Genomic DNA, 25,179 nt, shown 5'->3' on the forward strand with positions numbered 1-25,179 from the left:
CTGTGATTCTTCTACCAATCCAATATAACAAGTACAATTTCATTGTGATAAATGCCAAAATATTCACACTAAATAATTTAAATAAGAAAACATTATATGCTATCTATCTACAATGTGAAGTCACAAAGTTTGAGAGTACAACCCATTGTCTGAACTGTAAGTTTTTAACAAGATACACAATACATAAACCCTATGTAACAAAATAAAAAACATTAAACACTCAATCATACAAAGAACTTTTAACAATCTATAAATTCAAAACATACCATAGTCGCAATCAGTGTTTTCATTGCCTCACAACTGGTGTGTACTGGACGGGAGAATTTTACCACATACAAACAATGAGACCGAGAATAGATTGGGTTACATTAAAACTTTGCATTCACAGGTAAAATAAAACATCTCCATGAAATGAAACATTTACATGAGAATAATAATTCACAGACTTCCTGGCCAAGAATTCATTGCACTGCAGAGAATCAAAACTTAACAGTGCTATATAACAACCTTATTGCTCTTAATGAGTAATGCATTGATAATCAGAAAACATTGTTGCACTCTCTACTGTTTTATATTGACTTGTGTCTCTTCTTTAGTGTTAGTACTATTATTTAACACTCATATAAATACATTTAAAATTACAGTGTATTATATTGCTGTATTCAAGTGATATGAAAAAGGACACAAGGCTATTAATCACCAAAAAATATATTTATTTATATATAATATTTATATAATTATATACACACTCAAAGAAGTGAGTTATTAATAAACCAATAAAACTACTGTCTTTGGAAACTGTTATATTAACCCTTTAGTTAACTATAATTTATAAATTTTAAATGCCAACTGGTAGTAATATGACAGCACTTACATAATGAGCACTAAACTTGTGTCAACTTTGGAGATATTATAATATCTGACAAAATGCACAATATATGCATGTACATTTGTGTGGCACTCAGAGCTTGACATCCACGCATCAAACACAAACATGGGTCATTGTCAACTAGAGGGAATTCTGAATGTTAAACTTGGCACTGCCACCATTTGTTCTTGTGCAAGAGCAGATAACTCTAGCAACCAATCTTGCAGAAGTACTGCACATCTTGCTGCGTGTCGTTTCTCAGCCACAGAGCCCGAACTTGCATTTGGGCCAACACTTGCAACTGATGCTCGTTTTACATACCTTAGGGGAATTAAAACACCTCATGAGTTAACCGATTTACATATAAAGACAAAGAGACATTTAATTTAACATAATCATTTCCATATGTCTGGGAGTGGATATGTCAGTAAATGGAGCAATGAGTGATGAATTGACAACATAGTAACTGATAAAATGAAAGTAATGGGTGTCATGAGAAATGTATGGAGATAAAAAGTGTCAAAGAAAACAAAATTACAGTATAAATATTTGGAGATATTGAGACGATACATATGTCGCTGACAAAGATATTGATACCTGTTAAGGGTAGCCCGTGTCTTCCACAGGGCCACCTAGTTGAGATTATTATTACACCGTCTGATTAGGCCTGTTAAGAGAACCTTTGACATGCCCAGGAATAAAATATGAGTGAGCAGAATGGTGTGCTGACATGCGAACTATTGGGATGCAGAAGGGAGAAGCAAATTACAGTTAACCCTCACTTTACGCGGTCCCACATTCCGCGTTTCCACGTTTACGCGGTGCCCTGCCGGAACCCAGGATGCTCACATTCCGCGGTGCGTGTACCCCTTTACGCGGAGAGCGGCTGGCGAGCCGCGCCATTTTTGGATCCAAACCTCCCGCCATCCGCCATGTTGTGTAAGCGGCGCGAACATGGTGCGCACAAGGTCGCCCAGTCATCAAAACATTACCAGTTCTTCACCCGCCACCCACCACAGCCGGCCCAAGTCAGTGATAGTGATAATTATGGTGAGGATATGGACTTATTTGGACTTTGGGGAGTTTGACAAAGAGGCCCTGCAAGCCTCTGTGGTGGATAGTGATACAATTGATACAAGTGGCACAGGTGAGGGCCAATAATCTGCCCTCTGCCTCGGAACCAACCGCCCATCCCCGTGTGCCCAGCCATTTTTTCTACTAATGTAAGTGTTAAAAAACCTAATATTATTGATATTTCTCTTAATTATTAATTGTGTGTGCATACCATCATAAAGTTAAAATAATATTTTTACTACAACATAGTTGTGTGTAGTCAAAAAGTGGAGTTTGGGGATCGGCCCGGACTCCATTTCAATTAATCCCATATGTTATGTTATTCACTTTACGCGTTTCTCACTTTACGCGGGACCCTCCGGGTTACATTAACCGTGTAAAGTGAGGGTTAACTGTAGAAGTGAAAAAGATCAGTGCCGAAGAGCAACATGTACTGTATGTGGCATGGATAAGAAATACAAAAATCCAATAGAAATACAGTAAGCCCTTGACAACTCGCCATTCGACTTTTTTTAATTTCATATACAGTGACCCCTCGTTTAACGAACACCTCGGTTAACGTAATTTCGATTAACGAACTGCCTTCCATAAGGATCTTCAATTCAGTTAACGAAAAAAAATTCGGTTAACGAAGTTCTTACGAACCGACCTCAACATGTTTTCGCTTGCACTGACCGGGCAACCAGCTTTAGTATCAGTCCGCCAATACATTAATAGGTTCTAGGGCTTAAATTCCTTACTATTTAAGTAAATATCAAGAAATTTATACTATTCAATAATTTTAAAAGTTTAATATTCAATATTTTAGTCATTTTAACAATTATTGAACATAACTGAAGGTAAAGTGACTAGTTTAATGCGCGGCATCCAGCCTCTTAACACAGCAAACAGGCGTTAGTCTCTCTCTGTTTTCACTGGAGGTAACATCTTGCTTGAGACTCTCTTCAACTAAACGCTTTTTTTCTGTGTTTCCAAGCAAATTATTGGTCATTTTGAAATATATTTTACATATTGACAATATATAATGCAGTGCAGTGTTGATTTAAAGAAAATAATCTTGAATTACACCAAAAGAGCTAAAATTTTATGGGTGAAATGGCGCCATGGGGTGACTTCTCTTCCACCCCAATGCCTTCTCTTCTTCCTTCTCCTCCACCCCCATTCTAAATCCCATCATCATCATCATCATCATCCAGGAGCCTTCTACATACACACCTCAAAGTAAGTGAACTTTTTTACCATTTTTGTTGAATTTAGGAAATTTTCGGTGAGCTGGAACCAATTACCCAAAAACCCATTGAAACAATGGTTTCGGTTAACGAACTTTTCGGTTAACGAACGACCTTCTGGAACGGATTGAGTTCGTTAACGGAGGGGTCACTGTAATTCAGCATGTATATGGTCTCAGAATCAATTATAAAATAATTAAGGAAACTCCGAGTTATATAAAATTATCTTGGAAAATCTCAGCATATTTGACCACGTGGGTAAAACCCACAGTGCTGCATTCCACGCTTAGTCAGTCTGGTGTTTGTTATTATTGTGGTCAGGTGTGTGCTAGCTCACTCCACCCAGTACATGGACGTGGGAAGGAAGGGTGCTGTAGCACTCCAATATTTGGGGTATAAAGTACAGTAAAACCTCGAATAACGATAATTTGAATATAGGCATCATATATTTTGCACAAGACATGAAAATTTTAGTACATTAATGTACTACATTTTTGCAGTGTACAAGCTTTTCAACTGTATTTTTGGGTAGATTTACATAACTTTCTTCGTTTATTTTTACTCATTTACATGCACACACCATCCTAAAAAAAAAAGTAAAAGATATAATTGTCTGGTACTTTACTCAAATGTACTAAATAATTACTAAACAATTTATGTTTTACAAGAAGTCCATCAATGTAAAGTTATATTCTGCCAAGTCAATTCAGTGACATTTTATAAGTGAAAAACTTAAACTCCTCTATATGACTGATAAAACACACGGGATTAATGTCCATGCCGGCTGGTGAATGCCTCACTTAACCCCCCCTTCTCCCCCTGCCTGGCTGTCAACACATCACCTCCCCCTTCCCAGGGGTGAAGGTAGTTATAGGCTTAAAGTTTTTATCTTATAAAATGTCACCGACTAAAGTTAGGGGAGGGCCAGCATAAAGTAATGAAAAATTAAGTTGAGAGGAAAGTGAAGGTGCTTGGTGAGTCAGGCGAGAAGTGAGTGATGTGCGGCGCCAGCGAGACCACCCTCTCACATCAGCTGATTGCTAGTAAACAGACCATTTCGCATCCTGTAATTTTAACTGTGTTGATTTTTAGTGTTTGTTTTAGCAAAATTCTCCAAAAAACAATGTTTTGTTTATTCTAGGAGATGGGCTGAGGTGCATCTGGGTAGACTCAGTCTTTTTAGTATTTTGTGTTTCTCTCAAGTACCAAACTAAATTATTCCAGTGAAACAACACTTCGATTTAGTGCCAATTCGGTTTAAAGCGACCTCTCTTGGAATGTATCTCGTGTTATATTGACGTTCTACTGTATTAACCCATTAACACCCAACAACCTTCCCCATTCATGTCAGGCCAGCCACTGTATGCAGAACGTCTGCACTATTACAATAAATCTAATGTCGTAGACATTGTTTAATTTACAGTGCAATTCATTTTACCTCAATCTTCCAGGTATCCCAACTTTGTCCCCTTTGATAAAAATTTTAATTTAGTCCAACAATCCAAAAGCAACTGAAGTCATTTATTCATGTGTCGAATGCCAGTAGTGCTATAACAGATATGTAAAAAAAAATTGCTATGATAAACAATAAAATTGATACATAGCATATCATAAAATACAATAGCACATATTTTATGTACAAAAATAATAGCTCCTTCCACGCTCAAACCATCATCTAAGTGATGCCACAGTTCAGCCAGTCAAAAAGCTGACTGAGACGTGTGTGTGTGTGTGCCATGACATCACATGGGAGGGAGGGAGGTGATGACTGAGACGTGTGTGTAATAATAATAAAAATAATAATAATTAACGGTTTATTGAAAGAGCTTGGCAGCCAGAAGGCTGAAAATACACTGTACAGTTATACAATTGGGGAATGGGTTTCGATTTGCAAATAATATACAAATAACATAAGTGATACAAATAAGATATATAATAACTAGATGGGGAAAAGCTCAAACTACAGGGGATTTCAACATTTTTAATTCCTGCTATCGGAGAGTTCCAGGTTTGAGGGATTCCGGCTAACGGAGATATTACTTTGTCATTCAACTTCTCCTTTTCTCAAAATAAGTGATTTTAGACGTATATAAGGACTTAGGCTATGATAAAGTGGGAATTTAAACCTTTTTCTGTAAGTACGGTATGCACATAGGTGATGCGTTGACAGCCAGGCAGGAAGGAGGAGGGGGGCGAGGTGTAGTATTCACTAGCCAGCGGGGACATTAATCATGTGTGTCTTATCTGTTTTTAGCTCATAAAATGTCACTGAATTGACCAGGGAGAATATAAATTTACAGAGCTGGAATTCTTGTAAGACAGTGATTAATTTGAATATAAGCATGCTATAGTTTGCACTAAACATAAAACAAAATTAATTATTTAGTATATTTGAGTAGAGTGCAGGACAATTATTTATTTTACTAAATTTTTTTTAGGATGGTGTTTGCATGTAAATGAGTAAAAAGAAATTAAGAAAGTTATGGAAATCTACCCAAAAATACAGTTGAAAAATTTGTACAGTACATTAATCAAATGTACTACACTAATGTACTAAAATTTTTATCTCTTGTGCAAAATATATGCCTATATTCAAATTTCACTGTCTTGCAAGGATTCTAGTAATGCAAGTTGACATAGTAAAGTTCTGTATAGTGAATGGCAATAATCACATATGTGGTAGCATTCCAGACATTTTGTGATGGTTAAATTGTAATCACCTTGAAAGTGGCATTGGAACTTAAAAATGATGATAAGATTCAACTGTAAAAGCGATTGCTATACAGTAACATCTCCGTTAGCCGGAATCCCTCTTAACCGGAACTCTCCGATAGTTGGAATTGAACTTTTATTGGAAAATCATTCCCAAAGCCAGAATTTCCCGGAAAATTTTGGCTTTGAGAATGACTTTCAAAGGGGCACATTTTCTTAGAAAATTATGAGAAAATTTTCCCAGTACCCAGAAAATTCACAGGATGGGGAAATTTCTTTGTTTTCTGGGGTTGAGAGATGAAAATCAGGCACATTTTCTGGAACTTCCGAGAAAATTTTTCGTTACCCGGAAAATTCCTGAAAATTACCCGGAAATCTCGCATTCCCGGAAGTGCTCTGGACCAATTGTTCCGGCTAACAGAGATATCAATATAAAGTACTTGAATGGTTGCATTATATTGTACACATTAACTAAGACATGGATATACTAACTTTAACGATTGTGTAGGTGGTCTGAGTACACAGGTGGTCAGATTACGAGTTTTCACTATTTCTGCCATTTTTAGGAAGAATTTATCCCTAATATTTCCTTTTAAGCAAATTTTGATTTTATAATTGTAGAAAAATTGAGGTTATCCGAGTCAAATTCTAGTCATTCATATCCACAATCTGACTAGGATGTTGGGCATATTAAGGTGGATCCTAGCAAAGTGTCAAGTTAACATCACTGGCACCAATATCATGATGTAATGATACAGTTCAGCTCATATTTAAATGAACCTGTTACAAGCTTATAGTGTCTAGTTTTGAGAGTGACTCCATACTGACAACATATGAATCTGGAAGATAAAGTTATTGGGATAAAACAATTAAAATTATTATTATTATTATTATTTTCTTTGTTTTTTAAACTTTAATTTCTGAACCCTTATTCGTTAATTGAAAAATCACAATTTCACCTCCACATGTGAAAAGGGAATGCAAGGAACAAGATCGTGTCTCATGATAATAGCTGCTGTCCCGACAGCTAACTTTCAAAGATGATGGTTGCCATTTGAGGGTTAATGTTGCAATTGGCAGAATAAATAATTTCTACTTCATAATGGTGAATTATTAGCCTCACCTGGCTCCCAAACAATTAAAACAATGTGCATTAGCAATTACCTGTAGCCAGATTTGTCAGGAAGATCCTCAAGGGGATTCTCTTTTATTGCCGGCCGCTCAATATTAGTGTTACGGCGAAACAAGGCGGACATTGTCTGTGAGATACTGCGTCGCTTTCCTTCTCCTGTCAATGATAAATGACTACATCATCACTGATGAACAAGAATATTAAACACCAAAATGTATTGAGGTAAAAACTCAGAATTCCTCTGTGATGGTGTTTACAAATGGCTATAATAAGTAAAACTTTACCACAATGAGCTAACTTAAAACCTATATCACAATTTTTAACAACATATCTTCCTATCCATATCACATCAGGAACTTTATCCTTTTGACTGTGAATAGAGTACAAAAGTCTTTTTTTTTATGTCCATTATAAAAAACTTATATGAAAAACTTGGGCTTTTTTAACATTTTACAAACTAATATGTACTGTACTAAATTTTTTGTTAAGTTATAGGAACAAATAATAATTAAAGGAAAAAAGGATTGACTTCATAATAAATTCTGATAATCAATTTAGTTTTACCTCTAATAAGAGGGGTTTCCGTTGAAGATGACGACACTGAACGTGTGCGTGGAGTGGAGGGAGAGTAGCGTGGAACAATCAGTCTCATAACAAACCACGACCTGGCTTCGGATAAATGAGTGACATCTTCAGTTGTAAGAACTCCATCAATTCGCTGCTTCAGACCACTTACCACCTGAGTAAAATCACCACAAATTTTTTATGTGCAATACAATCTCCATCACAGTATAAATAAGATATCATTCAATACTTCAAACACAATCACCTCCCTATACAGGGGGACCTCGCTATATGCTGTACCAGTATGTGTCATGACACATATAAGCTGCTAACAAATATAGGAGGAAGAATTTTCATTATACGTCAATTGTTTAATATACTATACACATCATCCGCTGTTTTATACTAAGTCTGTGTGTACCTGAATATTATTCATAAATAACATTAAAAGCACACAATATAATGTAAAAATAACCATAACAAGTAATAAAAATGCCCTAAGATTTAAGTTTCTACCATGTCAAAATACATCAGTCACCTCTCACACAACTGTGCAAGTGTGACTTATCAACAAAGAAAATGCTGTATACAGTACTGTACAGTAGCTTTAGACCATCACTTGGCACCAATGACAAGATCTTTGCTGCCCGCCACATACAGGAAAAGTGCCTTCATCGACCTAACCAAGGCCTTCGACTCGGTCAACAGGGAAGCTCTCTGGCGGACCCTCAGCAATTTTGGCTGCCCACCAAAACAATACTCATTGCCATTGTGAGGCAACTCCATGATGGCATAAACGGTAGTGTCCTGCACAATGATACCCATTCAAATGGGGGTAAAACAAGGATGTGTACTGTTTTAACAAATGCATCTGAGCAAGTTTACTGAACTTCAGTAGGCAGACAACCTCACCCTTGTCACTCGCTGAAAGTGACCTACAGGAGATCCTGAACACCTACACAAATGCTTATGCAAACTTTGGCCGTAAGGTGAATGTACATCAGACTCAGATTCTCTTTCAGCCTGCCTCTGATTCAGTCACACCTCCACCATCCATCCAGCTTAACGGTACTACCCTCTCTAATGTTACCCACTTTCAATTTCTCGCCTCCCACCTGTCCACCACCGCAGACATCGATGAAGAGATTCAACATCAGATCATATGTGCATTTCAAGCCTTTGGCAGACTACAAAACCGTGTCTTCAGCTGTAGGGAGCTGAAATTATCTAAAAAGTTACACATATATAGAGCAGTGATCCTCCCCACCCTGTTATATGGCAGCGAGACATGGGTCACACACAGAAGGCACCTTACGGCACTTTAAAATTTTCACCAACATAATCTACGTTCCACCCTCCGAGTTCGCTGGGAAGATGAGAACAAATGCCAATATTCTCGCTGACACCAACTATAGGAGCATCGAGGTACTATTATCCATGAACAATTACATTGGACTGGCCATGTTACCGACATGGAGATTTTATTATCACATCGATTAGCCTCTGTCACATATTGACACATTAATATTATATAAATATGAGCTAATGACATATATTCATTATACAGGGGGTATACATTCTATCACCCAGACTATTGAGCATACGCTACAAAAGCATTTGTTTTTTCACACCTCAGGCATATAGCCCATAAGACTACAGACTCAACCCTCAGTGTGTGGGTAGGCTCTTTAGTTAATGGCTGTGTTGAAGTGTGGTTACTCTCCAACCACCAGTCAACAGACTCAAAAGAGTTCAGCCCAGTTATCTCCAGTTCACGGCCTAACACGATGCCCAAAAGTCGTGTCGTGAGACCAGCTCTCTAGACTGTACCCCTCTCTAAATATATCGGCTAATTTCAAGCTAATAGCTAATGCTCATTAATCTGTCAATACCAAATAATTGTACACACATTACTACCCAATATAACTAGAAAATCACCACGTGTGTTTACATTAAACCAAGGAACAACGGAGTGAAGAGAACATTACCTGTGTGTCTTGTTTTACTTACAAGCTAAGATAATTTTAAGTACAACCCAGGACAGCTGTGACAATTTCAACTTTCAACCAATCTACGACTGTATCAAAGGTGACATGCCGTGAGATTACATGAGATCTTACTCAGCTGCATCAAAGGTACCAGCAATGAACCGACACTCATTCAGGCAAGTGTTAACCAGTGAGATAGTTTGATAGCCTATCACAGCTAAAACAATTGGAACGCTTGGAGGAGCACCACACACGAAGGTGTCAATACTTTCGAGTTAGCCCGATTGCAGACCGAGGCGGACAAGCGCCAACACCGGAAAGACGCTGCCGCCGCCCCTCCCACACTAGATGGAGCCATCCACATGTGTAACATCTGTGAACAACCCTGCCGGTCCCATATCTTCCTCTTTAGTGACCTTAAAACTCACAAACAAAGGTGATATCCTTAATAACTCGTATCATTGTATCATAGCTGGATGATCGTCATACCCAATTCAGAGAGACAGCAAAGTAGTAGTAGTAATATAAAGACATAAGAAAAAAATAAGAGTGTAGGGGCAGGGGTGCATCCACAATATCAAAGGGGTGTCTAATTCGTTGTGGGTGGATGAACATGGCGAGCACAGCTGGGAGGGGTTGGGGTCGATGTAAGCCCCCAGAAATTTTTTTATATCTGACCAATATTCATTGGCATTTTGAGGCCATGTGCACTTGATATTAGGAGATATTCTGAGGTCAACAGTAATTAATTTTTACAATACAAAAATGCTTGAGTACAATACTGCATAAAAGAAAAAGTACAGTATTTTCTATAGCGAAACGTTTCCGTCCCGGGCGAGAGGGTGGCGCGTCTCGGGTCGCCTCGTGGGTACACTCACTCAGTGGAACGCTTTGTTGGTGTTCGGCTATCGTATTTTATACTGATCGCACTGTGAACTTTCATTATTATCGTATTTAATTGACTTTATAATGACTGGAAAGCGTAAAAGTGAGAGTGCTGGTGGTGCTCCAAAGAAAAGGAAACAGGCAATTACTTTTGAGATGAAAATGAAGATAATAACACAGCATGAGAATGGAAAAACAGTAGCAACAATCTCACGCGACCTAGGTTTCTCACACTCGACTATATCCACTATTCTGAAGGACAAGGAACGTATTCGTAAAGTAGTGAAAGGAACAACACCTATAAAGGGAACTATAATATCAAAGAAAGACAAGGTCCTATTCACGATATGGAAAAATTATTGGTGATATGGATTGAAGACCAGATACAGAAGCGTGTACCCTTAAGCCTTCTAACCATACAGGCTAAAGCAAGAAGCCTGTTCCAAAGCCTGAAGGAGCAGGTAGGAGATGAATGTGATCAAACCTTTACAGGAAGTCATGGGTGGTTTGATAGATTTAAAAAATGCTACAGTCTACATAATGTTAAGGTGAGTGGAGAGGCAGCTAGTGCCGATGTTGGTGCTGCCGAATCTTTTAAGGAGGAGTTAGATGATGTGATTGTGGAAAGGAATCATTTGCCTGAGCAAATATTCAATGTGGATGAGACTGGATTATTGTGGAAGCGCATGCCTGAGCGGACATACATCCACAAAGAGGCGAAAACAATGCCCGGATTCAAGGTATTCAAGGAAAGAATTACACTTCTGTTGGGGGGGAATGTTGCTGGTTTCAAGCTAAAGCCCTTCATGATCTATCATTCAGAGAACCCCAGGGCTTTTAAACATGTCAGCAAGCACACACTGCCAAGGTTTTATCGCAATACTAAGAGAGCCTAGATGACCTTAGCACTGTTTGAGGATTGGTTCATGACTTATTTCATTCCACGAGCCAAGGAGTATTGTCTGCAACAACAGATTCCATTCAAGATTTTACTGATTTTGGATAATTCTCCGGGACACCCACCACACCTGGACGACATGCACCCTGATGTTAAGGTAGTGTACATTCCACCTAACACTACCTCTGTCATCCAACCCATGGATCAAGGTGCTATTGCTGCCTTTAAAGCGTATTATTTACGCACGACCTTCGCTCAGGCTGTTGCTGCTACTGAAGGTGAGAAAACGCTCAGAGAGTTTTGGAAGGAGTACAACGCTTTGTCATGTATAAAGAACATTAGTGCAGCATGGGATCAGGTTACAAAACATTGCTTGAATGGAATGTGGAAGAAAATCCTGAAAAGATATGTGAACAGTTTCAAAGGATTTAATGAAAATGAAGTTATTTCGGATATTAATAACAAGATAGTGGAGTTAGGTAAACAGCAGGAGTTAGAAATTGATAATGAAGATGTTGAACAGTTGGTTGAAAGTGTAGCAGAAGAGCTCAGTAACGAGGATCTTATTGAACTAGATGTACAGAAAATTGCAGAGGAAGAAGAGAGACTAAATGTAGAAGAAGAACCTGCACCCCCCAAAAAGTTTTCAGTGAAACATATGGCAGAGGCATTTGCTACAATTAATAAAGCAATGCAAATGTTTGATGGCATGGATCAAAATTATGAGCGTTATGTCAAAGTTGACAGAATGATCCAAAATGCATTTGCTTGCTACAGAGAAATTTATAATGAAAATAAAAAGCAAACTGTGCAGTCTAAATTGGACATCTATTTCAAGAAGTCCCCCAGTGCTGTCTCCTCACGCCCCACCAGTGCTGCCTCTTCACTCCCTAAAGATGATCCAATACCTTCAACCAGCAAGTTTCCACAGCACATAAACCTGTCTGAAGAAAGCGACATTGATGACCCACCCAGCACTGTCTCCTCTTCTGCTTCTTCCAAATAATATAGTTTCCATGTATCCTGTAAATAGAAAGTTATGGGGGCCCTGTGTGCATTCAGCTGACTACATTTAAGGTTAAGTGCTCAGTCACACTGTATCCATTCCTCATTATTTATTACTTTTACTGTACTGTATCCATTCCTCATTATTTATTACATTTAGTGTACTGTATTTCATTGTAGATTTTTTATATTTTTGGAAAAAAAAAAAAAAAATTAGAATTTTTTTTTTTTTTCAATTTTTCTTTTTCTTTTTTATCTATGTCGGACTTACGACCTGGATTTGGGTCCCTAACCCCGTCGTAAGTCAGGGAGCACCTGTATAAGGGGTTTGGCACAAGGGCCATTACTTGATCACACACCAGTCAAGATGTATGATTTTCTCACATTCCCAGTTCCCCACAACAGAATTGTAAATAATGAACCTGCACTTACCTTTAATATACCATACAGCTTTTCACAAACCTATATTATTAATGTAAATTTTATATGATTATCTTTGTCCTTTCATCCTAGATACCCAGAATCATATGACTTCGTACTTACAGACAGAGGAACCGTTTCTAAACTTTTTATGTTTTTGGAATTTCAGATAAATGATTTTTGACCAGTATTAGATACATATTTAGACACACATGACATATATATGTTATCAACTTAATCAGATGATTGCATTATTATTTTTAAATTGTCTGGTACAATGCACAACTTTGAATTGGACATTACCAATATTGTAATGCTGGAACATTTACTAACCTGTACTAGTGATCGAACAGACGGTTGGAAGACAATGGATGTGTCGAGTAGCAGCGAAGATAGTAGAGGTGTGGGGTAAGAGGCGAGGTGGCTCAAGATTGTGGTCACCAGCAGGTTGACGTGAATACTAGATGACAACATCTGATCAATACGTAACATCAAGGCCTCCAAGAATGGTCCTGTCCCAAACACAAAATTTAGATCATTATCACCATCATATTCTTGTAACTTTCATACTTCTCTTGTACCACTTTCTTTAATATTCTATATTTATCTGAAGTTTCTACCAATCAAGAATGGGAAAGAAATACAGTACACAATAGCCAGATCATTTTTCAATATACAAAACCTTTTTTTATAATATACAGGTGCTCCTCAATTTACCTACATTCAAGGATACAGTATGAACATTATCATTGAGAAGAGTTATCTGCCAGAGTAGGTGTTAAAGTGGATAAGACAGGATTATATTGAAGAAAATGCCCGAGAGAACAAACAATACCAAAGAGGAGAAGAGTGTGCCAGGTTTTAAAGCTGTACAGTAGGGTATAGCTCTAGTGTGCATCCTTTATTTTATTTTATTTTACTTTTTTACAATATGTTTGTATCTACAACAGGAGTAAAGCTCAGTAACATATGTAGAGGAACACCTGTCAGTATATATATACAGTGAACCCTCGCTTTACGCGGTTTCACTTTACGCGTTTCTACATTTACGCGGTACCCTGCCAGAACCGGAATTCCCACTTTACGCGGTGCATCTACTCATATACGCGGGTGAAGTATAATTTTTTTATTTAGCTCATAAAATTCATACAAATTATCCAGCCAGAATATAATTTACATTGCTGGAGTTCTTACAATTTGATGATCATTTTGAATATAAGCATCATAGATTTTGCATTAGACATACAAATTTTAGATCTAATGCAAGTATTTTGTTTACTCTGAGCAAATATGTTATCTTTTGTGCAAAATATATGACGTGTATATTCAAAATATTCCTGGTCTTGCAAGGAATCCAGCAATGTCAATTATATTATCCTAACTTTAGTCTGAGGTATTATTTATTACTAAAAATGTAAATATACTGTTATAACCCAATCATTTCTCTGGTAGGGAGGGAAGGTGGGGGTGAGGGGTAGGGAGGGAGGGAGGGACCCAGGGAGCAGGTGGGAAGAGGGGGGGAGGTGGGGTATTTTGATTGACAGATAGTATTTCGGTAAGTATATTTTGTTTATTTATTGAAGATATTTGTTTTAGCTCATAAAATTCATACAAATTACCGGGCCAGAATATAATTTACATTGCTGGAATTCTTACAATTTGATGATCATTTTGAATATAAACATCATAGATTTTGCATTAGACATACAAATTTTAGATCTACTTTAAGTATTTTGTTTACTCTGAGTAAATATGTTATCTTTTGTGCAAAATATATGACATTTATATTCAAAATATTCCTGGTCTTACAAGGAATCCAGCAATGTCAATTATATTATCCTAACTTTAGTTTGAGGTTTTATTTATTACTATACCTTAAAATCTAGTGGTTTTCCCCAAAACATTTCTCAGAGAGGGAAGAGCCAGCGAGTGTAGTGTGAGAAGAGGGGGAGGGAGTGGAGTCCATTATTTGAATGGACATTAACTTGGCGACTGTATTTCTCTATTTTTCTTAAGTATTAATTGTGTGCATGTACTATCATAAAATTAAGATGTTATTTTTACTAGAACATATGTATTGTGTCGGAAAAAGTGGAGTTTGGGGGTCAGCCGGTCTCTATTTCATGTAATCCCATATGTTATGTTGTTCACTTTACGCGGGCCTCCGTGGGTTCAATTGACCGCATAAAGTGAGGGTTCACTGTATACAGTGACATTGATGGATTGGCCAAAACGGTAGCATATGGTCCCTTAACACCTCGATATAATTAGTTCCCTTCATCGTGACATTCTTGGGAAGGAAGTACAGACCTCCCCTACCCTCACAACCACTAAAAGCACCCCACACCATCACACTATCCGGATGCTTCACTGTCTTGACGGTGTACTTTGGAGAGTACCGCGACACATTCTTGGGCCGATGCATGATCTTCGAGGCACCCCTCACCAGCCTAAAGGTGCTTTCATCACTAAACATCACCTTCTTCCAGTCGTGTGATGTCCAGTGCTGGTATTTCATGCAGAAATTAATCCTCTTCTTCATAGCCTCGGTGAGAAGAGGCTTCTTAGCTGCGTGCCAAGTCGGTAAACCGAGGTCTTTCTAGAGACGATGTTGTACGGTTCTGATTGCCACATGTTTGAGGAGGTCTGGGTGCTTTTTCTTCAGTGTAGAAGCTGTTACAGCAGGATCAGACATCACTTCACGCTTCAGGATGTTGTCTGTCCTTATTGAGGTCTTCCTAACAGCCCCAGATCCCAGTTTCCTCTTCGGTATAGCTCCAGGTGGTAATGGCGCCGCCGCGTGTTTGAGGTTGTAAATGGCTTGCCTTGAAACTTTTAAGTCTGCAGCTACACGTATCACACACATCCCCAGTTCTAATTGGGTTAAAGCCCGAGCTTTTTCATGTAGTGTGAGCTTGTTTCGACCCATTCTTTTCAGTTTGGGTGGAGATATAGGCTCTCAAAGTTGGCGCACGTGTGGAGAATGGCGGGTGGCGGAGCTACGTATATTTGCACCTCTCTCTATCAGAGCGCGAGGCAGGCGAATGGTTATGCCAGCAATACTAACATAAACAGTTGCACTTTAGCGAGCATTTTGCTTTCACGTATCTGAACAGGAACAGGAGAAAAACTTTCTCAGGTATCTTACGGCATTTTTGTGCTCCTATTCAACATCAGCAAGTGATGATAGTGATGGTTTAAAAGCTAAAAGAAAGTGTATAAGGTTAGCCGAGAAACTAGATCTGTTAAAACGATATGAAAAAGGTGAGAGGTCAGTGGATATTTCACACTCTTTGGAGATGTTGGAATCAACAGTGAAAATTATTTGTAAGACTGAACTCACTGAAGAAGCAAAAAGAAAGTGTTCAGTTGATAAAGAGAATGTTGAGGAGCTATTACAGAGAAGACCTAACAAATGAACAACTTATGTAACTTGAACAAGAGCACGAAACACACCAACAGATTACCCCCACCTCACCTTCTCACAAATTTACAACAATATTGGCTGTGTCCTAAGTTGTCGACTTTACCACCACTGGTGAGTAGAATTTTTGTTTTACATTCATAAACATGAACAGTAAAAAGTGTTGCCTTCATATTCCTATGTAGAGAAATGATGCGATGTTTTCACGTGTGCATACGCACATACAATGGCCTTGCGCAATCCATCTCACTTTTTTCTTTACCATTAGTGGTTACTTCTACTGTACATTAAATAACATACATTAAAACATACAAATTCAATTTTTTTATTAATTTTATTACAGCGATAACTAAGGTCTTATTTTCTTCAGTTTCATATGGAGAACCATCGTCATGGGTGTAAACACTAATGAAAACAATGCCATCTCGTCTCCTCTTGTGTGTCTTAATATTCAATGTAAGCACTACTGTAACCTCAGAAGCACACTCCTTCAGATCATGATGAGAGATGCCATCCAGGATGTATGCCTTGAGTTCCATGAAAGTATGCTGCAAAAACTCTGAGAACATATATAATGACGAGAAAGAGAGAATTAATGGCAAATCAGGTGGTAAAGGAAACTGGAATTATTCAAAATGGAATTAGATAAAAAATGAGCCACAGAAGCTGTTACTGAATAGTAATGCCTTTCCAGAAAAGATAGGGGAAGGTAGAATGGCAGAAGTTGTTTGTTTGATATACTTTTGGTCAATAGAAGGAAAAAAAACCCAGAGCAGTGTTAGTTAAATGTAGTATAGTATTGTATAGGATATTTTCTAACTCTGATATGCCAGGTCACTTCTCCATATGTCTCAGAACAGGGATGACTGAACCCAGGGCCGGCGCTACCCACTAGGCGATCTAGGCGATCGCCTAGGGCGCCAACGTCTGGGGGCGCCACAAATTCAGGGCAAACTTGGATAAAATTAAAAATGAAGGGAAAACTGTGGTGGACACTGTGGTGGAGCCGTGGAGGGTCGGAGCAGGATGTTAGAAGGGGGGAGAGTCGGAGGGAGGCGAGGGTGGGTAGACGGTAGCCGACTGTGTTTTCTCTTTTAATATTATTCGTTAATCCCCCGGAGGGACTAACCCGGGTCCTTATCTTTGGCGGCCTGGAGAACTGTCGAGCAGTGACCTGAAGGCTGACATCTGAGGAACCCTTCTCCCTACCCCACCATCCCCTCCCCTCCCTTACTGCCAGGGCGGCTGAGCCGCCCCTTCCCTGCCTTTGTCGGGATGAGGCAAGGTTACCTGACCTCTGAAGTTTGACCTCGCATAACATAATCCCACTGAGACTGGCCAGCGGTTATAACTTGCAGGAGGCTGGAGCGAGCTAAATGCTTATGATGTTATTATTTTTTAAAGATTACCCCAAAATAAAAAAAATAACTAAAAATTGTTTCATTGACATTTACGTCAAGGATTTATTGACTTAATGTAATAACAATAATTGGTTATTTGCGTGGATGAAGTAATAAAGCCACAAGATGAAAATTATGTTATCAGTGGTGTTTCGAGTTAGAAACAATGTAGTAATGGGTTACTGTACCTACATTAGCTTATCAAAACTTTCAAGGGGGCGCACATCTAAAGGCTTGCCTAGGGCGCCAAATCATCTTGCACCGGCCCTGACTCAACCAATGATTATATGAGTGTTAGTGAATGAGTGGGTGTACTCATCCATTCCAGCAAAAAGTACTTCTGGCAGAGACAGAAGTATCTCTCACACAATGAGCAGAAGCTTCCTGCTATGGAGCTCCTCTTCCATAATTGAGATCCCTAGACACCCATCTGATGCTTCATACAACACATCAGTAGCATGTCTATCCCCAATAACAGCTCAATGTCATACTTTCCAGTCATTCATGCACACTACCGCTTCCCTGATGACCATCCCACTCTATCTGGTGCCTCTTTCAACCCCATTCTTCCATTATAACATCCATGTTGTTTCTTACAGAAAAGAGGATATACTACAAAAACTGAGATAATGGCACTTGTAAATTAAATTAGTGTTTACCAATTGTTGGTCTTGACTGTGACTCTGGTGCAGAAGCCTTCTCAACCACTTCCGGAGAAGAGTCATGACCAAGCCAGGGTGGACTGTCCCAGTCTCCTTCTTCACCCATAATCTCCAGCTGATACACCTGGAAACACACCTCATCAGAAGGCCATCATACACATCAGTGCCAAGGAAACTACACCAAATACTCAGGGGTGAGTACGTATTTATTTTAATCTATATACCCCATCTACAATTCTATCCATCTGCAAATCTTTATCTCTTCATTAATCTTACTTATTTTTCTGTACTTGCTTTAAGCATTAATATATTGTAGTTTGAAATAAAAGATATTCCCCCTTGACTGATTTTCATTCAATTTATCATTTACAATCTTTACTACTTCTGTTAAGACATAAAAAAAAAACTTACCTTATTGTAAGACTTCGAGGGACTAACATCATATATCTTGAAAGCAGTAAATGCTTGGTCAATTTCACTAATAGTTTCCTCAAGTCCAGTGAGTTCTGTTGGAGTTGATGACCTTTGCAAAGAATCAATAAACTCCTGGTCTTCTTCACTTACCATTCCAGAACCTTGTCTCTCTCTTGAGTAACTTTGTATTGGCCCTTGGTGAATTAACTGGTTTCTAGGTGATCCATGAGAACTATCAACTGGAGAAGAATCCCTCGATGCTCTAATATTAAAACTCTCATAACCACTGCTCTCTCCAAGTGAATCAAGATTATCTTCATCCCCATTTTGGCCAGTTACTCCTCTACCTCCCAGAGCTCCAGGTTGAGCTGATCTGCTTATGTTATTTTCACAATCACATATACCATTGAGCACTGGTTTTACTTCACTTTTACTAGTTCTGTCATCAGATGGGAAACTGGAGCTGCGAATTTTAGAGTCTGCTTGTGTTAAGTCTGTAGACTTAATAGGTGTGGGATCAGAGTGAGCTCGTAGCTTGGCATATAGCATTGGTGGGTTGACCCGAGCAGTGTTTAACATTTCTACAGCTTGAGAAGGTGAGGGGTGAAGGCCATCATATCTCCATGTCCAGTGGGCACATGCAGCAATACTCCCTGCTATTCTCATTTGAGCTTCTTTGAGGTACTGTGAATATGTTGTTGGTTGGTCTAGAAATATTGAATCACTCTCTGAAGAGCAAGTAGAAGCATTGGATAAAGATCGTTGATGGCGTGGTACAGCTATTATGACTGGTGAAGACTGGGGTATAGATGATGACTGTTGGGCATTCGATGCTTCTAAAGTTTCCGACTCCATTTGACAGCTTTCTACCTGGTATAAAGTGTGCTGTTACCTTCAAACTATAGGAAGTATTATGGACTGCATATCATTATAATGAACAAAACACTCCTATAGATTTGAGGAGTGAGTAATATGCTACACAATGTAATAATAATTTTTCAACATTTCTCAGAAAATACAAAGGTGAAATTCACTTAACAGATCGATAATTTTTTGGAAGAAAAGGGTTGCCATTAGTGAAGGGAAAGTCCTCCACTGCATCACACCAAAATACAAGGCCACTAACACAAAAATTGCTGATCACTGAATTCATTTGAGATCTCTTTGTGTGCATCCATTCACCAAATAGTACAAATCCAGGGTATTTATTTAAATTATTCTGTTCACAGCTTCTTAATGTAAAAGTGGATGGATAGACATAGGAACTGAAAATCTGTTTCTCTTTTATTGATTTATGGATTTTTTTTCGGGGGGATGGTGGCAGCATCCCCTCCTCAAGTCATAATTCAAGGCGCAGTTCTCCCCTCACCCCATCACCCTAAATGCGTTCATGAAATTGAAATTATTAATGATTATGTTGATGATATTCAAACACACCTTATGGGAATTTCCAGCTTAAATTGATAACAAATGAAAAAATTTCATAATACAGTAAAAAAAAATTACGAGCAAAGGTGTTGCCTATGGCCGTATGTGGATGGAGTTTTATAGTGATATTTGTAATATTTATGCAGTTGTGTATGATTCCCCCTCCCCACGTCCCCTTGGGTAGACATATGAATGATCGTGGTAAAATATTTGCAACTCAAAATATGGAATAAATAGCACAAAAAAGACTTTCGAAATTAATTTCAGGTAAATTTCTTCCTCTCTGGCAAGTGTAGAGAGGTAGAAAAGTAGTGGAGAAATACAGCCTTGAAAATTTAGAAAGGGGTGAGAAAGGATGTAAAGGGTTGAAAAAATTTAAAGGGTAGAAGGGAGTTATGGGGCTAGAATTGATGTACATATGATTCTTAATTGATGACAGGAATATCATAACAATCGACAGAAATTAAAAGCACCTACACCGAAAATCGGACTCCCCTCTTAACTGGTTTTCGGTTTGATATACAGTACAAATAATCCAAACTAACTTTTATCTCCTTGAATTGATCCAATGCTCCCTCCCACGCAAAGACTACTAAAGGGTAGAGAAATCAATGATAATATTTACACTTTTGAATGAGTACTTCCTTTAGATTATTTATACAATAACTCGGTAAAACACCAAGGTTCTCAACACAAGTATGAAATACTCAAAATACTACAAGAAAATTTTTGTTTAAAATGGCAGTGCAATAGGATATTTCAACAAGTATTTTTTAAGTGTATTTTCAATTAATAAAAAGAATAAGTAACAAAATACTGTACTTAATATTTTTCAAACTTGTCCATGGAGGGAGGCTACAGTACTACACCTGTACAGGTAAAGTTCTTACAGGTCATGTCATGGATAAAAGAATAAATAAAGAAACTTCATTTATTATTGACCTGCCAATAGTTTTTAGAAGCATAGTTTATTGACCTTTATTATTTGGTCTATGTAATTTTGGTTAACAATGGTTAGTCCTCAGAATCATAATACCCAAGGCTCTTACTCCTACCCTAATTTTAAAATCAAGGTGAAGCCTTGTTTCTGTATCCCCCTTCTGGGACGACAAGCATCACAAATGCATAATGATTAGACCAATTATTTATTGTAAGAGTAAAATTGGTGTGGGTAACTAACCTGACACACCTCTGGTATGAGATGCACAAGCTTATGAGAAGACTTGGCTGCAGGATTAGGAGGCTGTGTGAGACGGGAACGCTGGGAGAGCATCACATGTGTGCATGGAGTGAGGTATTGGAAAACAAGTGCCACCATCAGGTCTTCACAATTCAGTTCAACCAATGTCCAAAAGAGACTTAATGTAACTAGACAAAGTTGCTGAAATGAAAGGATAAATGATGTTAAAACTGTATGCATCATAATAATGGACAAACAAATTAATCAGAGGCACATAAGACTTCCTTGCAGGATATACTTTCACTGCCTCATTTGCCTCATTACTGTGCAGAAGTGTAATGAGAATATGGAAGTCGAGGCATTGATGACCAATGAGCCTAGCAAAGTATGATTGGCAACAAGAACCAGTACAGGTACCTCTCAATTTACATGTTTGTTTTATGCCATTTTTAGAATAATGCGCATACTGTTATCCATTTACTCTACACTTTTTTTTTATTTATATGGGCTGAAGTTTGGAATAACGAGACCGTCAACACACATCGTCATTGGGCTGGCAGCGTGGAGCTGTGACGTTGCCAGAGCTGTACAAGAAGAACGTGTTGAGTGGGTATGCAGCTTCCCGCCCTGCAGTCCTCAGTGCGCTGATACAGTCTATAGTCACGAAGTGCTACAGTATAGCATATATTGCACTTGTATTGCCCCTTGCATCATGCCACCAAAGCATCCATTAAGATCTCCTGGAACCAGTGGTGTTAAGAAGCGCAAGGCCATCACCATTGAGATTACAATGGATGTGCTCAAACGTCGAGAAAGAGGTGAACGAACAGCTGATATTAAGTGTGCCTTTGAACTTGGTGAATCCACTTTATAGAATATTCATGAGAATGCAGATAAGATCAAGAAGAGTGCCAAGAGAGGAATATTAATCAGTGCATCTAAAACCTCGTATCCCGGAAGTTCAATTAAGGAGGAAATGGAACGATTGTTGAGTACCAAATCCATGAAAATGTTCCAGACAGCATGCTTGTGATACAGTACAAGCAAAGACCCAAAGTATTTTTTATTTCCTGGTATGTGTATACAGCACTTTAGTTTTTCACTGGTATAATATTGGGTACTGTCTTAATAATAACAAAACCCCTTAATCTTCACTATTCACATTGTGTGATTTATGCATTTTTTTTATTTACATGACCATTTTCAAAAATGTAATTATTGCATAAATTGAGAGGTTCCTATCGTGAGAGAAATGAGGTTCAGTGTAAAGTATGTAACAAACAATAAATTTTGATTTATACAATTATTCCTGTGGCATAAAATAAAATCATTACAAATATCAAGTGTAGTACAAAAAACTTACAGTATTAGGAGTGTGGAGTCTTGATATAAGAATAGTGATAATAGGAGGCTCCACTGCAGGATTATTTGGAGAGGTGAGGAGGAACGCCAAAAATACTCTACGCAGCTCTGGTTCTGTCACTGTACGCAAGCACAGCTCCACATATGTTGTGGCTGCAACAACCTCCCCAACCACTGACTGCTGGCATAAAAAATCTTATATTAGAGTAGATATATTGATTCCATTTAATTCATTGACAATGATAATCTGATAACTGAAACAAATAATTTATAATCTTTATTACCACATTACTGACTACCTGTACTGTATCTACTCAACATTTAATTTTCAAATTAAACAGGAAATGCTAAAAATTCGTACGGCTTATTTAAACATACACACTATAATTATAAATATATCACACTTCAAAGATATACAATTCATGGACCTTTTGGATTTTTTTTTATACGTACAAGGTTTTTTCCTGCTATTTTACTGAAGTTCAATTTTACTTTGTACAGTATATCCACCTCCATGAAGAACAGAAGAAAATTAATCCCATATGTTCTGTTATTTCGTTTACGTGTTTCTCGTTTTACGCGGACCTCCACGGGTTCAATTGACCGCGTAAATGCAGACTATACTGTACTAATTTTTTTTTTAATTAAAAAAATGTTGAGTACAATACTCAAGTAAATTTATTTTGTTACTTTACAACTCTGGATGTACCCAAGAATGTCTAAGGGTAGTTTCAAAGTTGCTAGCATTTTCACAGCTGGGACAGGGAGTCATTTGTTCTAGAGATAGTAATTTCCTTTACCTGTATTGTAAACAGTGATATTCCCACTAGCCGGAACAATTGGTGCAGAGCACTTCCGGGAATAAGAGATTTCCGGGTAACGAGATGACTCTCTCAAAGCCGGAAAAAAATCCCTCAACCTCGGAAGACGGAAAATTTTTCTCGGAATTTCCTGAAAATGCACCTGATTTCCGTCTCTCATACTCGGAAAAAACCCCATCCCCGGAATTTTCCAGGTATCGGGAAAATTTTCTCGTAATTTTCCAGAAAATGTGCCTCTCGGAAAACTCTGACTTTGGGAAGGATTTTCCAAGAAAATTTCAATTCCGGCTATCGGAGAGTTCCGGGTTCGGGGGATTCCGGCTACCGGAGATATTACTGTACCTGTGTGTGCGTGTAGACACACACACACACACAAAACACATACAAATAAATAATAATTGGAAAATGCTCTCACGGAATAAACAAAATAATCGTTATTTTTAAGAAAATGTCGATAATTTTGGTAGCCTCGATATAAAAAAATCTTTACATAAAGTCGCTATACAGGTACTCCCCGACTTACGACAAGGTTAGGAACCGACATCCATGTCGTAAGTCGAAATGGTCGTAAGTCAGAAATGCTTAAATAACACATAGAAAATTGAAAATTTGGTCTCTTTTTCTTCTCAGCACCACAAAACACTCACTTTTAAGCTTGCCAGCCATTTTAAAGTGAATTACAGATGAAAATTTTGTCTGTGTACTGACTATGGGACTCAAAAATACATAATTTGACCACATTTTGGTACAACTCAGGCGGTCGTAAGAGCGGGTGGACGTAAGTCGAGTCGCCAGTAGGTCGGGGACTACCTGTACAGTAGATCCCGACCCTACTGTACACATACTTGGAGATGATTATCATTTAAAAAACAAAAACATACTGTACTTTCTGAATAACATTATTTTCTCAATATGGACAACTTGTTTCTTTTCTAAAATGTATCTTCACAAGTTGGCATGAATATGGTAGAAAAGATAAATTGAGGCCAATAAGACCATAAATAACTTATAGTGGTGGAATCAATGGAGGTGTCAGGTATTACCACGCCCATTCAATTATTTTCATAAACGTTATTATAAATTATAAAACAAATATCAGTACAGTATGCACAATCCAATTATTCCCTACAACTCACCCTTTGTCTTCACCAATTTGCACTCCATTTACAATTACAGTGATCCCTCGGTTAACGAGCGCCTCGGTTGACGAAATTTCGGTTCACGAATTACCTTCCAGAAGATTCTTAACTTCAGTTAACGAGCAGTCCCTCGATTAACGAATTCCTTAAGAGCGCCCCTCAACATGTTTTCGCATGCACACTAGCTGTCGTATCAGTCCGCCAATACAGTAATCGGTTCTAGGGCTTAAATTCCTTACTATTTTAGTAAATATCAAGAAGTTTGTACGATTCAATAATTTTAAAAGTTTTATATTAAAAAATTTAGTCACTTTAACAATTATTTAACATAATTTAAGTACAGTACAGGGAAACTAGTTTTTAACGTGCCAAACAGCCTGTCAACACACCATACAGGCGTCAGTCTCTGTGTCTTTTCAGTGGAGGTAACATCTTGCTTCAGACTCTCTTCAACATAAATGCCTTTTTTCTGTTTCCAGTCAAATTGGTCATTTTGAAATTTATTTTACATATTGATGATATATAGCACAGTGCAGTGTTGATTTAAAGAAAATAATCTTGAATTACACCAAGT

The 25,179-nt window shown here is 38.0% G+C and overlaps 1 protein-coding gene across 5 annotated transcripts in view; it reads right to left on the reverse strand.

The window, feature by feature from the left end:
• Window positions 1–407: 407 nt before the first annotated feature.
• Window positions 408–25,179, reverse strand: part of LOC121854370 (FHIP family protein CPIJ015043-like) — a 55,309-nt gene continuing 30,537 nt past the window's right edge. For 3 of the 5 annotated variants that reach the window (XM_042348999.1, XM_042348996.1, XM_042348994.1), the window contains 8 exons: window positions 22,647–22,826; window positions 21,284–21,484; window positions 18,673–19,545; window positions 18,259–18,385; window positions 13,109–13,287; window positions 7,580–7,754; window positions 7,048–7,171; window positions 408–1,189 (listed from right to left, as the gene is read on the reverse strand). In XM_042348999.1, the coding sequence (XP_042204933.1) occupies window positions 1,006–1,189; window positions 7,048–7,171; window positions 7,580–7,754; window positions 13,109–13,287; window positions 18,259–18,385; window positions 18,673–19,545; window positions 21,284–21,484; window positions 22,647–22,826 (2,043 nt within the window). In that variant the 3' untranslated portion in view covers window positions 408–1,005. The remainder of the gene's footprint in view (window positions 1,190–7,047; window positions 7,172–7,579; window positions 7,755–13,108; window positions 13,288–18,258; window positions 18,386–18,672; window positions 19,546–21,283; window positions 21,485–22,646; window positions 22,827–25,179) is intronic. The other 2 variants (XM_042348998.1, XM_042348995.1) reach the window with 1 other exon arrangement.

The sequence above is a fragment of the Homarus americanus genome, unplaced genomic scaffold (assembly GCF_018991925.1).
Source record: "Homarus americanus isolate GMGI-L3 unplaced genomic scaffold, GMGI_Hamer_2.0 scaffold54443, whole genome shotgun sequence".
Lineage (NCBI taxonomy): Eukaryota > Metazoa > Arthropoda > Malacostraca > Decapoda > Nephropidae > Homarus > Homarus americanus.